This window comes from Astatotilapia calliptera, chromosome 3 (assembly GCF_964374335.1).
Source record: "Astatotilapia calliptera chromosome 3, fAstCal68.1, whole genome shotgun sequence".
NCBI lineage: Eukaryota > Metazoa > Chordata > Actinopteri > Cichliformes > Cichlidae > Astatotilapia > Astatotilapia calliptera.
The window spans coordinates 10,420,452-10,435,848 of NC_137424.1; the positions used below are offsets into that span (position 1 = coordinate 10,420,452).

Here is a 15,397-nt window from a genome sequence, read left to right on the forward strand (position 1 = left end):
TATGGTCCTGGTTGATTTAAACTGTACAGGCACATGTGTTCAGTGCCATTCAGCAAACCAGCAAACAGCCGCCTCGCACACATGCGTGTGCTCAGCAGCACCGTAGAAGAATTTAATTCACTTGTTAATGACTTTTCTTTTCAACAAATCAACAACAGCACAGGACAAAGGGGGGTGGGTGGTGGGGTGTTGAGATGTAATCAGATAAATCTGGAATATTAACTGTGATAACAACAATTATCCTAATAGATCTTCAGCTGCTTGTTGGGAGAATCTGGGAGAGGAAAACTAACGTGAGCACAAAGTGTCTGAATGTTTTCCCATCGTCACTTTCCACGATGCACAGAGGACAGGGCTGGGGTGATGTCAGGATGTGACGAGACTATAGTGAGTCCAACTGTTGTGTTACACAGGTGGAAGTATTCAGTCTGGCAGTGTGAAGCTTAAACAGTGTTTTTAACATCACTTTAGGTAAACTTATCACACTCACTGGTAGAAATCAAAGAAAGCAAAATGATGCGTCCAACAGTCTGTTGTCATGCAAGCGTAACACCAAGTACACAGTGGTAGCCTAACACTTATTGTGTGCCCTGTAGAGACTGTGGTATGGTTGTCATAAGGTTGCTACACTGTTTGGATTAAACGCTCCTTAGCAGCAGGATCGATATTGAACAGTGTTGTTTCACCGCCTCCAGCTGACACGCAGCACCCCTGCACACAGGCAGACACACAACCTCTTTCCTCACTACGACACATGTAGCTGACATTCACAACAATGCACAGCACTCAGCAAAACTCCAATGTAAAGAAAACTGAAGTGTTACACAGTTACCATAATCGTTAACCTGCTTGGTGGGAATTTAACATGCTCACGATTTGAGATAATTAGCTGTTATCATTAAAGTGGACATGAAACGCTACATGTATGAAGGCTAATTTACACCACTGAGCCCTGCTCTCAAAGGTAACGCTGTCTGTGCAGCTCGATTTAAGAAGTAAGTGCTTAAAGTTTAAGTTTATATAACACGTTTACCGACATCAGCATGTGATGTCACTGGGTTGGTTAGTTTATGTTAGCTTACTAGTAACAGTAACACTTTAAAATAGTCGGTGCTAGTGCCTATGGCTGATTACAAAACAGTAACAATACTGTGGCTCTATGTTAATTACACATGGAGGCGTTTGCCTGAAAAATGTTATGCTCATGTTAACCTCCTAGGACCGGGCGTCCACATATGTGGACATCACATTTTGGGTTATTTAGACCAAAATACTAAATTTTGCTCTACAAGGGCCTGATATCCACTTACGAGGACATTATACTGCTGCTGTTCTATAAAATTTTATCAGATGTGGCTGATATTTTTCTTAAAAACAAAAATAAGGTAAAAAACCAAATCTGGTAATTCTTTGTTTTTACATTCATCGGGCCCCAATGTGACCAAATATCAAAGAGAAAGTCTGGAACTGAAGTTAAGAAGTACCCACTGAAGGAAGGATGAATGGCTGGATCATGAAAACCTGACATATCTCTGCATGTTGTGTTTTTCCTCTCGGCTGTAAAAAGGCTGATTGTCATCACCCCGCTGGTCGGATGGTTGGGGTGGAGAGCCAGGTTTGTGCATGCAGTACCTCAAGAACGAGGCTACGTAGGATTTAAGCTAACGACGTCGACGAGTTTGAATCTCGGTGACCTCGACCTCGAGGTCTCTGGCAGTGGACCCGGTCATGTGAGAAATGTTGTGCCTGGCTCTTCCACTTTAGGGATTACAGCTCCTAACGCGTTCATTCCTACTGGGACCACTTCGTTCTTGACCTTCTACGTTGGCTCCAGTTTTCCTCCAGTTTTTCTCATGCTCCCCTTCCTGACATGCTCTCTGCTGGGACTGCCACATCTATCACAACTGCAGCCTTCTGCTCCTTGTCCAGCACCACTGTGTGTGGTTGATTAGCCAGCAGCTGCTGCCAGGTGTTCTTGGAGGGCTGTTTGCCTCTTTAGCCAGTAGGTGTCCAGTACTATCCAGCTCTTCATTGTGGAGTCATTGTTGGATGTCTGTGTTTGTTATGTTGGCTTTTTCTGGGAGGTTCTTTGGTCTGCTGTTGGGTCCTCCAGCCACCTGATGTTGGTGTTGTGTGATGCTACTTTCTCACAGTACTGCTCAGTCTCAGGACCTGGTCATGGCGCCATCTCTGTCTTCCCTGGCTAACAGTAGTCTTGCATTCTTCCAGCCTGTGCGCCATCGCCCCACATAACCTGCACTGTGGCTCCTCCGTCATTGACTTGTAGACTAAGCGGAGCAATATTAAGATGTGGAAAGGCTCCAAAGTTAAAGCCAATTAATCGTCTGCTTTGACAGGTCCCACTATGTCCAGATTCCTTGTAAACCCAGTTCCGTGCTTTCCTCCTCTAGCTGCCGGACCTCGGCTCGGACCATGCCTCTCCTCAGCCAGGGCTCAGCTATTGCCCATTGTTGGAAGTGGGTGGACCCGAGTCCCTAACGCCCCATGCAGGACTTGCCAATGAGTCTTGGTACTATACCATGCTGGTATAGCCAGACCTTGAATTCGCCTGGTATGCCTGAACCTGCATCTTATGTAGCCACTCTACATCGTGCTCCTGCAGTGGACGAACTCTCATTTCCAGCCCGCTGGCACAGACTTTCCCAGGAAGGCTGAGGAGAGTGATCCCTCCTACATATTCTAATATGAACCATAAGCTTTATTATTGTAAAGTGGAAGCATTAACTAACTGTGTATATCATATTGTCTGCAATCATACACAAATTCTTACGTGATACAAAACTGTCGTACTGAGATATCATTGCTATAGCAACACCAGGTGGTTATGATCCCTAGTGCATGCAATTAAGAGACAAGCCTGGGCATGTCTGGGAGTGAGAGCCACATGTGTCAGTCTGCAGTGGAGCAACTTCAGGAACCTCCAACAATCACAGTGCTCTGCAACATATGCAAGAACCTGTTTCAGCCCTTCAGGTGAAAAAACTGTGCGCTACAGTCAGGCTGTGTGTGGGGAGATATTAGCTGCTGGTGTCATGTGACCCAAATGTAAACAAATGACTCCACCAAGTGTGGCTGAAGGACGTCATGTGACAGGAAGAGCAAACAGTGGATGAAAGTTACTGATACAGTACATGGTGCAAGACCAAAGCAGCAGGTTAAAAAGCTCAACTCATGACCCAACATCCCAGGTAGAAGAGTCTTCAGCTTTATTGTGAAAATATTGTGCAGGTTCCTAAAGAGTCACAAGGTTAAGTTACTTTAGTTACTGTTTAACAAAAGTTTCCAGGCCAAACTACGACTAACACCAACCCTGTTTCTGTACTACATTTGACTTATTCTGTGTTGCAGTGCCGTGCCACTTTCACGCTGCTGCAAACGGCACTGTGTCATCAGTGACAGTAGCTCATTGGAAGCAATCATGGGATGCCCTTCATTTAATCAAACTTAGAAATGCTGCAGAAAATATCTTTTTGTGTAAATGATCAGAAACATTATTACCACAAATCTTCTTAAAGTATCACTTTGAGCCTGTAAACAAACGGGCACAGCCCTGGTTTATAAACTTTTACTTTGAGTCGGTTCAGAAAGTTGAAGACGTCGTAAGAGAGGCTGCTAAATCATTTTGAGATTGAAGAACATGAAAGAATCATGTTGTTTTCCTGAGCAATGAGAACAATTGAAAACCAGAGCTGTAAGTCAGCTATGTAGAGTTCGAGATGTGTGCATGTTCCCTGTGAAAGTCAGATCACCAGTCCACATTTGCTGAGCTTTACAGTACCAACGTCACAATCTGCAGCTTTCTGCTTGTATTCCTGAGGTTTAAACTGCAATGACTGAGGCTTTATTGAACTGTTCCACTCAGTGCTTGGCCCGCTGCAGTCAGTGATGCAGGATCTGCACTCGGACGACGACGACGATTCAGAGGACGACAACGACGACGTGGATTCAGACAGGGATCGAGCAGCACACCTCACACACCACCAGCACAGGTTAGTAACCCGAGGGCAGCTTTTCGAATGGCTGAACCGCACACTAGTTTAGTTTCATAGAGCTGTGTGCAGACATTGGTAATGAATTCCTTTTAACCAGGATATTGCTATTATGAGGGCTACTTTGTATCTCACATGTTTGTGCAGTAGAGCCAGCCTTTAACAACAAACCTGTAAAATGATGAAGAGCCGCTATTTAAATCTTGGTTAAAATTGCTTGGGACAGTTTCTAAAGGTTCTTTCAACGTGCCTTTTACTAACTTTTCAAGTATTTCATGTAAGCTCTTTCCAACTCTCTCCACCATCCTGTTGGTGGAGGCGTGCCGTCAACCTTGGCCAAAAAGCATAACTTAACCAGATCGTCTCCGTCTCCAACAGTTGACCGGTTTTCTATCATCTATGCCAGGGGTGGGCAATTCCAGGCCTCGATGGCCGGTGTCCTGCAGGTTTTAGATGTGTCCTTGATCCAACACAGCTGATTCAAATGGATAAATGACCTCCTCATGATGTCCTGAAGTTCTCCAGAGGCTGGTAATGAACTAATCATGTGATTCAGGTGTGTTGACCCAGGGTGAGATCTAAAACCTGCAGGCCTGGAGTTGGACACCCCTGATCTAGCAGGCCCTTCCCTGACACTGATTCTGCGAGAGTCATCTTCATGTTAAAGACCGTCCTTCGTCCCCACTCTCTCACATGCTGCTCATGGGGGATTTTTCATTGTTAGCGGTTTTTAGCTAACAGCTGAGACAACAGTTTTAATGTCTTTATTCTTTGTGACTTCATACTTAGGATTAGTTTAAGTGATGGCAGCAGAAGTGACAGCTCCTCCCATTCCCCGCTGTCGTGCAGTGAGGCCCCGCCCTTATTAAAGTCTACTAATAACCAGGTAATCGTATCAGTAATATACTGGCTTATGTCTTAGAGCAGCATGATTGAAAGCCACAGTATCCAGGTGTGTGCGTGACCCTGGGTGACTCTTTGCTCTTCTGTCTGTCAGATAGTGGAAGTAAAAAGTCCCACCAAGCAGAGCAAGCAAGACAAAAGCATGGAGTGTGATAAGGTGAGAACGAGTGTCTTTGGTTTTTAGAAACAGTGCGTGTAATGTGGAGTAGACTAGTAAATATTCTGAAATATGGAAAGTGTTTTTATGTCTTGGGGTTTGTTACCATCAGCCACTGCTACATCATGACAGCCGTGTTTGCTGTGTGCTTTTCAGGTTTACCTGGATGAGCTGGTGGAGCTGCATAAAAGACTAATGACACTAAGAGAAGGTCACATACTGCAACAGGTGAGCTGATGTCAGCAGTGTCCGATACGTCCATCAGACACAAACCCACTTCTACAAAGCTTGGGATCCGTGTCAGATGTAAAAACTGAATTCAGTGATTTTCAGATCTCAGATTTTATTCACACGGTTTAAATCGACCAGTTGAGGAAACACGTTAGCGCAGGTCGAAGCTCTCTTCTGATTGGCCAGCTGAGAGCATGGTGTGCCTGCAGCAGATGACTGCATAAAGAAATCTGCTTGTTTAAAATAAATATTAGACCTTAGACGAAATAATAATGATGAAGTAGTAATGTAGAACAATAGTTAATAGTTGCAGACTTTACTTTGACCCAGCCTGTGCCCACCACTCTCACTTTCTGTCTTGCAGATTGTAAACCTGATTGAAGAGACCGGACACTTCCACATTACAAACACTACGTTTGACTTTGACCTTTGCTCTTTGGACAGAAGTACAGTAAGGAAGCTGCAGAGCTATCTCGGGACGTCCTGAGGCAAACAGCAGTTGGGTGCTGGATCCGAGCCTCTGACTCGTCCTGTATCAGTTCCAGCTGTAGTTGGCGTGTCTAAACCTCACAGTGGGTCCAGCCTGCTGCTTCGACCCCCCCGAACAAAGAGTTCACCCTGCTGCAGAAATCGGGGGTAGATGTACGAGATCAGGATGTCAGCAGGCAACAATCTGAAAGCTTGATATGAAGGGTTGGTGGGTGGGAGTGATTCTGCTGCCATGTATGTTGTTGTTTATCGTGACAAGTGCATGATCAACTTTGCCTTACAACATTGTACGTCTTATTTATTAAATTTAATTTGCAGGTGTGTGTGCGTGTGTGTTGGGTGGAAAAAAGTGAAACAGGACTTTGAAGAGCTCTATAAGGCACAAGTCTGACCAGTAACACTACTCTGCTTCGGTCTCCGATCAGATATCCGATTCATTCATTTCCCTGGGATCAAACAGCGTCCGCACAGATGCATCTCTGTTGTTCTGTTTTGTTGTGTGCGACCTCACAGTTTGCAAAGACGTGTGAAATATGAAGAAGAATCCAGCAGGAGGTCTGGATACAAAGCGACACATCGTGGCGAGCGTGCTGAGTTGAGAGCGCCGTCGTCTGAAAACTAAAAGTTGAGAAGTTTCTCCAGTTTGTTCTGGAGTTAAAGCTTTAAAAAAACTTTATTTGTAAGTGTGTCTTTATTAAAGCCACCTTTATGCAAACTCTGAACTTTGAATCCACTGGAGCTTTACAAAAATCTTTGGCCTTGTCTCCTGCTGAAAGTGTCCTTCCTACATAGGAGTGTAGGGAGCACATTAACATAAAGGTCCTTCTGAGAATAAAGTGGAAATGTGCAGATTAGTTATTGCAACTAAACCTGATCCTGAAGCATTTCACCAGCTCACAGTGCAGCCGTGGCACTTAAAACGACTGTAATCGCCACATTTCAGTGTTTTTCTCTAAAAAGATTTTTGACTTTATTCTCAAAATGATCGACATTGTTTTTTAATCTTACTGTGGTCCTGTTACTCGGCTCTACAAAGTGAACTCATTTTACCAGCTTTAAATACCAGATGAACTCATGTCGGCTGCTTTAAAAACCTGTTTAATGTTGTTTAAACAGCAGGGCATGAATGGCTGCTCGCCTGTGCTGAGCACTCATCTTTGGTACAGGAGAGCTGCCTCTCAGGAGGTCCTGCCCACTAAGCTTTTGCTTCTGATCGCCTGCCTAAGCACAGATCATGGGTTCAGTTGGTTTAGGATGTTTGTAGACAAAGATCCACTAACACGTGGAGTCATACAACCGACCCAAAACCTGCAGGAGGAACCGTTAACAGGTACTCTGAGGTGTGGATGTGTTCCACCTGTTAAATCAAAGCTCAGCGTGAGACGAGGCCTTTCTTGGAGTCGCCACAGGGACACGTGACAGTCTGATGAGGATGATTTCGTATTTTGAGGATTGAATGAACTATAAATGTTCTGTATGATGTGCAGATCGCACACATGTGGATGAGCTGGTTTTTGTATGTGCGTCTGAAGTAGCTGTGTACACTGTGCACAAATTGTGGTGTCAGGCCCAAAATGTTTGCTGTGTGCATCTTACAGCAGCCTCTGATCATTAGTTCAAAATATCAGCTTTTAGCTCCACCTAGTGGTAGCATGTTAAAACTGCTGCACAGCTCCCTGAAGTGGGAAATCCACAGTTAAATGATTCATCTCATCTTTATTCACTGCTTATATTAAGTTAATGTGAATGATGCATACAAAGCCCTGCCTTTGGTTCAAGCAGACTTACTCCACGATTCTGTGACCATCGTTACCCCCAAAGTCGATGTCTTTACCTAAAAATATGTAAAATGTTGTTTCCTGGTTAAAGCAGTCACAGGACAGCCCTCCGTAAAGGAAGCTAAAATAGACTGATTGCCCCCTATTGGCTGTTAGTACAGGCCGACAGCTTCACCCTTCTGTACTACACCTTAAAATAATATAAACTCATTAATAGCACTAATAAAAATGTGATTATCTGACCGGTTTTTGATGTGATGCTTTAAAAGCAGTGCGTTTCGTTATGGCTGACAGCTGCAGAGGCCCCTGTTTAGATTACAGTAGCTGTTCTGCATCCTTAAAACTAACCTTCCTGTTCCAACAACAAACTTAAGTAGTGCAGCTGCTAAACTGTAGTGATGCACTCAGAGCCTGGAGACCCAGACAGCGCCACTGGTAAAATCAGTTCCCTCGTTTCCTACAAGCTAAACAAGCAAAAGTAGTTTTGGGTTTTTTGGACTGCCTTCATGTTCCTGCAGCTGGAGGATTGGTACCTTCTGTATTTACTTCCATAACTGAATCTGAGGCCATGGTCCTCAGCAGGAAAAGGGTGGAGTGCCCACCCACAGTGGGCTGATCTCTTAGATGGACATTAACACCCCCCACCCCTCGTCAGGTTTTCCAACTGCTTTGTGGATAAGACGTCTTGGACGATCATCTTGGGTGTTGCAGGAAACAGCGGGATGTTTCATCCCGGGGATGGAGGTGCCATGTTTCTGCTGATGTTCTAAATGAGCTCATCTGCACAGCATAGTGGAAGCATGTGCTAGGATCATTGTAGTCTCCCCTTCATGCTACCATTGCTACTGCTATTGTAATCATTTATTTAAACTGCATTATCTCTGGTGGACACGATAAAGGCTTCATTACGAGCCACGAGGGTTTTGTGTTGCTTTTTTAAACTAAAAGGGAAAGTCCCCACTGAGACTCCTTTAAGCCATTCTCGCTTGAGAAAATGTAGCTGAGGGAGAGGAGCTGGGTACAAAGGAAGAATGGAACCGAGGGGTGGGAGAACGCTTCAGCGGTCCGGCAAACACTTCCTCCAATAAAACTGGGAGACCTTCAAAATAACCTCCCGCAGAAGAGACACAGAGACATCGACTGTCACACTGGCATAAGGCCAAGGAAGTGAAAAGCTGCCCACCCACCAAACCCCACCCTCACCTCCACACAAACCTCTGCACATGATGACACATCTGCCCTTCCTCACTCGTATCACTGCCTGCAGCTGTGAAGGCAGGCTTCTTGGGGAAAACACACTTCCTTCACTTCTACACATAAGCAAGTGCAACTGACTGATTTCATCGTAAATTGTAAACAAAATAAATATTAATTCATTTAAAAAAGTGTTCTTTGAGTTTCCTTGGCATATTGTTTACAAACAAGCATGTTAGCACAGCGGATTTATCACTGAACACAGTAGCAGCTCGATCTGCATGTTTACAAACCCTTTGTAAGTAACCAAGTTCAAGCAGCCACATACAGACTCATCAGACTTTGGCTCAGTGACGTGAATCCGTTGAGATGAAGCCTTGCAGATAAAGATAAAGATATCCAACAACAATAACACAGTTCCTTGAGGACTGCAGTGCTAATAGGACCGATGCAATGAATGCTACTATCATCAATTTGGTTAAATGGTTAATTACTCTAAGCTGGATAACTAAGCTAATAAAATATTAACCGATGCATCTCAAAGTTGGGACAGGGCCATCTCTACTGCTGACCATGAAACAGAGCTTTTGACCCACTGTTAGTTTAGTTTTCAAATCAAATCAAATCACTTTTATTGTCACATCACATGTGCAGGCACACTGGCACAGCACATGCGAGTGAAATTCTTGTGTGCGAGCCCCACAAGCAACAGAGATGTGCAAAACACAACAACACAAACGAGCAAAATACAAGAATGGCCAACCTGAAACTAATAAATATATGTACAATATATAATAGTGTATGCATTTCTGGATGTGTATACTAAATGTTTTTCTACGTGTGTGTGTGTGTGTGTGTGTGTGTGTGTGTGTATACACATTTTTACAAATTAAATAGTAAAAAAAATAATAAAATAAAATATATAAAAATATACAGAGTTGAATATGTGCAAAACAGTGGCATTACTGTACAGTATGGAGTGCATAATGTTGAAGTTCCAGTAGTGAAGCTGAGGTGTCTATGAAGTGTTCAACAGTCTGATGGCCTGATGGAAGAAGCTGTCTCTCAGTCTGCTGGTTCGGGACCGGATGCTGCAGAACCTCCTTCCTGATGGAAGCAGTCTGAACAGTTTATGGGGTGGGGTGACTGGAGTCCTTGATGATCCTCCCCGCTTTCCTCAGGCACCGCTTCCTGTAGATGTCTTGGAGGGAGGGAAGCTCACCTCCAATTATCCGTTCAGAGCACCGCACTACTCGCTGGAGAGCTTTGCGGTTGTAGGTGGTGCTGTTGCCATACCAGGTGGTGATGCATCCAGTGAGGATGCTCTCAATGGCACAGTGATAGAAGGTCCTGAGGATGCGGGGGCTCATGCCGAATCTTTTCAGTCTCCTGAGAAAGAAGAGGCGCTGCTGCGCCTTCTTCACTGTTTTGTTTATGTGTACTGACCACGTAAGATCCTCAGCCAGATGTACACCAAGGAACCGGAAGCTGCTCACTCTCTCCACAGCAGCGCCGTTGATGGTGATGGGGGTGTGTACTTCTCTGCACCTCCGGAAGTCCACTATCAACTCCTTTGTCTTTGCGACGTTGAGGGTGAGATGGTTGTCTTGACACCAGTGGGTCAGGGCGCTGACCTCCTCCCTGTAAGCCGTCTCATCACCGTTGGTGATAAGACCCACCACTGTAGTGTCGTCCACAAACTTCACAATGATGTTGGAGTTGTTAGTGGCTGTGCAGTCGTAGGTGTAGAGTGAGTACAGGAGAGGGCTCAGTACACACCCCTGTGGAGCACCAGTGTTCAGTGTGATGGGGGATGAGGTGATGCTGCCCAGTCTGACTACTTGGCGTCTGTCAGACAGGAAGCTAAGGATCCAGCTGCAGAGGGAGCTGCTCAGTCCTAGATCCTGCAGTTTCCTGTCCAGCTTCGAGGGAACGATGGTATTGAATGCTGAGCTGTAATCTACAAACAGCATTCTCACATACGTGTCTCTCTTCTCCAGAAGAGAGACACATGATGACCACGTTTTGGTCATCATGTGACCTGCAGTCAGCTGAGGCTGAAGCAGTGATGTGGTCACTCAGTGAAAATGCAACATCCAGATGAACAGAATACACATGCAGGGATCTCAGCTGAAACGTTTGTTCTACTGTCCATAAAATATGGAAATATGAAGTTTTACATTTTAGAGCGTTCCAGCTTTTCTTGGAATTGAGATCGTGTCACGTTATGGCATTTATTCACCTCAAACATACAATATGCACATTGACCCACACAGAAATAACTGCAAAGTGAAGATAATCAAAATTAATGAAATCACAAAAAAAAAATCAGGTTCCAGCTCACGAATAGTTTTTCCTCCTCAACTCATTCCCGTTTCTCCCAGCGGGGAAGCTGACAACAAAGTGAAGACCACCAGAGTGTACGTGGCCTCTGTTTGCAGAGGGATCCTCGACCTCCCAGCCATTGTCATCAAATTTGCAAAGAGCTGCCATAATTCAAACACGTGCATGGATGCTATGCTTTTGGCTCGCTCGTGTCCGTCATTTCCCCTGTGGCCAATCATGTTGGCCTTCCTGTTGCTCTCCTGTGGAATTCTGGGTGGGGGGCATTTCTGTCTTCCTCCCTCCCCCACCCTTTTGCTCACAAAATCCATAAGAATTAGCTGTTCAAAAAATTCAATCAAGTTATGTAAAGGACAAAAGCAAGCAGACTTCAAAGGGGCGGGATGAGGAGACATGCTGCATACAAAGGCTCCAGACACTTCTTTCAGCACTCAGACCCCCTGCACCAGCAAAACGGACCCAGCCTCTTGGAACAAAGCCCAGTCCTGAACCTGGTCTTTGATTTCAGCGGTCTTGGCACTGCTCCTTCTTTGCTTTGTTCGTCTTGATGGAGCTACGCTGTGTAGCAAACCGTGACCCCTGCAGCCCACCCTGTTTGCATGAGGCAGCACACACAGTCATACATGCAGACAAAGCCAAACTGCCATAAAACAGGAAATAAGAAGAAAGCTGATAAGGGAAAAAAACCAGTGTGCTGACAATACAGTCTCATCTCTCACAGATTACAGGCACCGTGAGTGTTGCTGCTGCCTGTTCTGATAAATTAGTCATGTGTGATGGTGCGTCTGAACAAGGAAGCGGGAAGGGAAAGAAAAACCAAACTTAGAGTCCCCGCTCTCCTGGAAACCGCCTCATTGTCTGTGTTGTCCAACGCCGCATTTGTTTTTTAGCGTGCCAGTTTCTACTCCATTCTCAAGCTTTTATAAAAATCTAACATCGGATATGTTTATTTAATTTACTGGGGTTGTATTTGAAGAATTACTTGCAGTAAGTAACTGTGCACTTCTGGAAACGAGAGGCAAAAGACACAAGCAGTCAGCTGATCCAAAAACAGCTACAGTAAGTACAGCAGGTCAAAGGTAACGCAGGCTCTGCTTTGTTTTAGCTACTTTTACAGTTCAGCAAACTCAGACTAAACCAGGTAAATCTCAAACTGACTGTTTTATTAAGGTAGAAGTCCACAAGATGTGAAAAACAGCACAATTTTTACAACACAGCTACCACCATGCTAATGTCTGCAGCCTGTTAGCAGCCCAAATGAAGCAGCAGCATTACTTAACAATACTGTGGTAATGAGCATCGACTATATAGTTTGGGCTGACCTGACTGCGTTTGTGTGTTTGTAGGGACAGAGATGAACAGGGAGACAGAATCAGATGAATTTTTCTGAGTGCATCCTCCACAGAGCATACACAAGAAGAAAACCATAATCATTTGTCCTCACTGTAAACAGAAGCTAAACTAAAACCACTGAAAAGAAAACATCACAGTGAAACAGTCCAAGGACTGCCCACGGGGGATCTTATCACAGCCACAGAACACAGCTTTAAATTGTGTAATTTAAGTGATCTCGATAGCTCTGTTTTGGAAGTTCAGTTAACGCTAGAAATGTGTTTTGGACTTTGTACATGCTCTTTGGAGTTTGTACGTAACCACTTTTTTTACATTAGAAATTCCTTTTGTGCATGATTTTAATAATAAATTAATTAAAGCAACAAAACAACCTGAAGAGCCAGTTGGGAGCCGAAAGAGCCGGCTCTTTTTAGTGAGCCGAGCAGAAAGAGCCGGTTCTCTAAAGAAGAAGAGAGTCCTGGCCCCTAGCCCTGCCAGTGTTGCAGAAATGATGAGGATGATGATACAGCAGCAGGTGTTCTTCTCTGCATGAGTAGCTTAATGTTGTTCGTGTGTAATTTACGTTGAGTAGGCTAACCACGTTATTACATTAATGCACATAAGGTGAACTAGCAAACACCATTGTACCATGCGGCTGTCTTCTTGTTTGATGGCAGATACTCCCTTCACCCTGGCCAAAAAGGCTAAAATGACCAAAGAAAAAGTGGGAAACAGCTGAACATGAGAGGTTTTTGGACAAAGTTTGTGTTTTTCCATTGTTTAAGCACTGCTTCCAGCCAAGAGTGATACCATATATGCCCCTATAGCTGCAGAAAAGGCTAACATTGTTATCTTTTTACAAAAAACAGCTGAACATGAGAGGTTTTTGGACAAAGTTTGTGTTCTCCATTCGTTAAGCACCAGTTTGAGCACCGTTTAAGCACCGGCACCGTTTCAAAAGTACTGGTTTGGTACTGGTATTGGATAAAACCTAAACGATACCCATCCCTACATGCTACCAATCCCAAAGTGGCAAAAAGAAAGGGAGAAAACAGGAGCTTTCTGAACAGGTGGGAAAATATGATGAAAAAAATTAATTTAATTAAATTTAAAATTTAATTCAGAATGCTGCAAATGCAATTTTTATTTAAGAAATGACTTCAACTGATCTGTTATTTAATTGGAAATTTGATTTTGCATGTGTGCAATATTAAGTTTATATTAGTTTTATATATTGTTTAGTATTAAGCTTTGCTTGTTCCATATTTCGTTTTTCAGCAAAACATGTTTGAGTCCATAAGAAAAGATTCCTTGTTATATTTGGAGGAAGATTTTTTTCAATGATTATTTGATCCAGTTATGAACTGGTGCAGAACTGAAGAAGCTTCTCGGATGAGAGGTGAAACGTCTTCAAGTAACTTAAAGAAGTCCAGACACTTTTCTTTGCAAGCTCCTTTGATCCAGTTATGAACTTTGGCCCACTGTGTATTTGAGTTTGACACCCCTGCTTTAACGCGTAAAATGAAGTGGCAAACCGTCCTGGCTTTATAATTATGATCTGTCTTTCAACAAATATTTAATTTATTACTTAGTCTCGCTGATACTCGTGTAATTTTAGGAGGCGATTTTAATTGTGTACTTGATAAACTCTTGGTTAGATCCACTCAAACCTCCCAGTTGTTTAACGCTTCGACTGTTCTGAATAATAATATGATGAGTTCTACTAACCTGTTGATGTTTGGAGACTGTGTAACCCCACTGGTAGAGATTACTCTTGTTTTTCACAAGTGCACAAATCGTACTCCAGAATAGATTATTTTTTTGCTTGATTCTAAATTGATGTCTAAAGTTGTATGCTCAACTTATCATAATATCTTGATCTTGGATCTTTAGTCCTGGACTTCTGTGGTACGAAACAACTGGCGTTTTCACCCGTCACTCCTGTCTGAGACATCCTTTTGCCGATTTATGACAACTAAAATATCAGAATTCTTGGAAACTAATGATAAACAAGACGTTTCTGATTCGATTCTATGGGAAACATGCGAGGAGAAATTATTTCTTTTGAATCCTCGTTAAAAAAAGGACGCCAGAAACGCCTGTTTGAAATAGAAGCTGAATTAACACAGTTAGAACAGGACCACAAGGCCTCCTCTTGTCCCTCTTTGTTTCAAGACATCATTAAAAGGAAGTTTGAGTAAACCACAATTTTATCTTGTCAAGTAACAGATCAGCTATTTAGGATCAGACAGAAGCATTTTGTGTTTGGAGATAAGCCCCATAAGCTTCTTTCTCGGCAGCTGAGAGGCCTACAGGCTAGTAGGGCTATACACAAAATAAAATCAAGATCAGGCGAAATTTTAATTAGCCCTAAAGCTATTAATGAGCGATTTAGAGAATATTATGAAGAGCTCTATATGTCGAAATCTTGGGGCAATATTTCTCATTGGTTTGGGAAGCAGGATCTCCCGACAATGAATGACGCTGCAGGAGAGGCTTTAAACTCAGATATTACTGTTGAAGAAGTTTCGAAAGCTATTAAGTCATTCCCCAGTGGAAAGTCCCCAGGCCCAGATGGGTTTGGCATTGAATTGTATAAAAAATACTCTGAAAAGGTGGCCCTGCTTTTATTGAGAATGTTTAAGCATTCTTTCCATACTCAAGCATTCCGCCGTGCGCTAATATTTCTTTGTTATTGAAAGAAGGAAAGGATGAAACAGAATGTTCCTCTTATCGACATATTGCTTTGTTGAATTTGGATATGAAAATTTCCACTAAAATTTTGGCAAACAGATTAAATAGACATGGATCAATTATCCATCCGGATCAAACTGGGTTTGTCCCCCAGAGGTTTTCCTTCTTTAATGTTTGAAGATTGATGAATGTTATGTACAGTGTTGGGTAAGTTACTTTAAATTAGTAACTTAGTTACATTACTAGTTACTTATATCAAAAGTAAC

General features: G+C 43.4%; 2 protein-coding genes and 1 long non-coding RNA gene across 3 annotated transcripts in view; all 3 read left to right on the forward strand.

Annotated features, from left to right (window-relative positions):
- LOC145419302 (uncharacterized) overlaps window positions 1-15,397 on the forward strand; it is a 134,834-nt gene that overhangs the window by 58,641 nt on the left and 60,796 nt on the right. The window lies entirely within an intron of this gene.
- Window positions 1-15,397, forward strand: part of LOC113017667 (NACHT, LRR and PYD domains-containing protein 12-like) — a 174,693-nt gene that overhangs the window by 53,202 nt on the left and 106,094 nt on the right. The gene's annotated exons all lie outside the window — the stretch shown is intronic.
- Window positions 364-6,512, forward strand: LOC113016312 (protein AF-9-like). Its single transcript, XM_080298160.1, has 6 exons — window positions 364-387; window positions 3,884-4,010; window positions 4,800-4,896; window positions 5,008-5,070; window positions 5,227-5,298; window positions 5,666-6,512. Coding segments are annotated over exons 1-6 (483 nt in total). The 5' UTR covers window positions 364-386; the 3' UTR covers window positions 5,789-6,512.

Bases quoted from the DNA above. Each gene is read 5' to 3' on its own strand.
- LOC113016312 (XM_080298160.1), top strand. The intron at 4,011-4,799 runs GTTAGTAACCCG...CTTCATACTTAG, and splicing joins CTCACACACCACCAGCACAG to GATTAGTTTAAGTGATGGCA. The intron at 4,897-5,007 runs GTAATCGTATCA...TCTGTCTGTCAG, and splicing joins TAAAGTCTACTAATAACCAG to ATAGTGGAAGTAAAAAGTCC.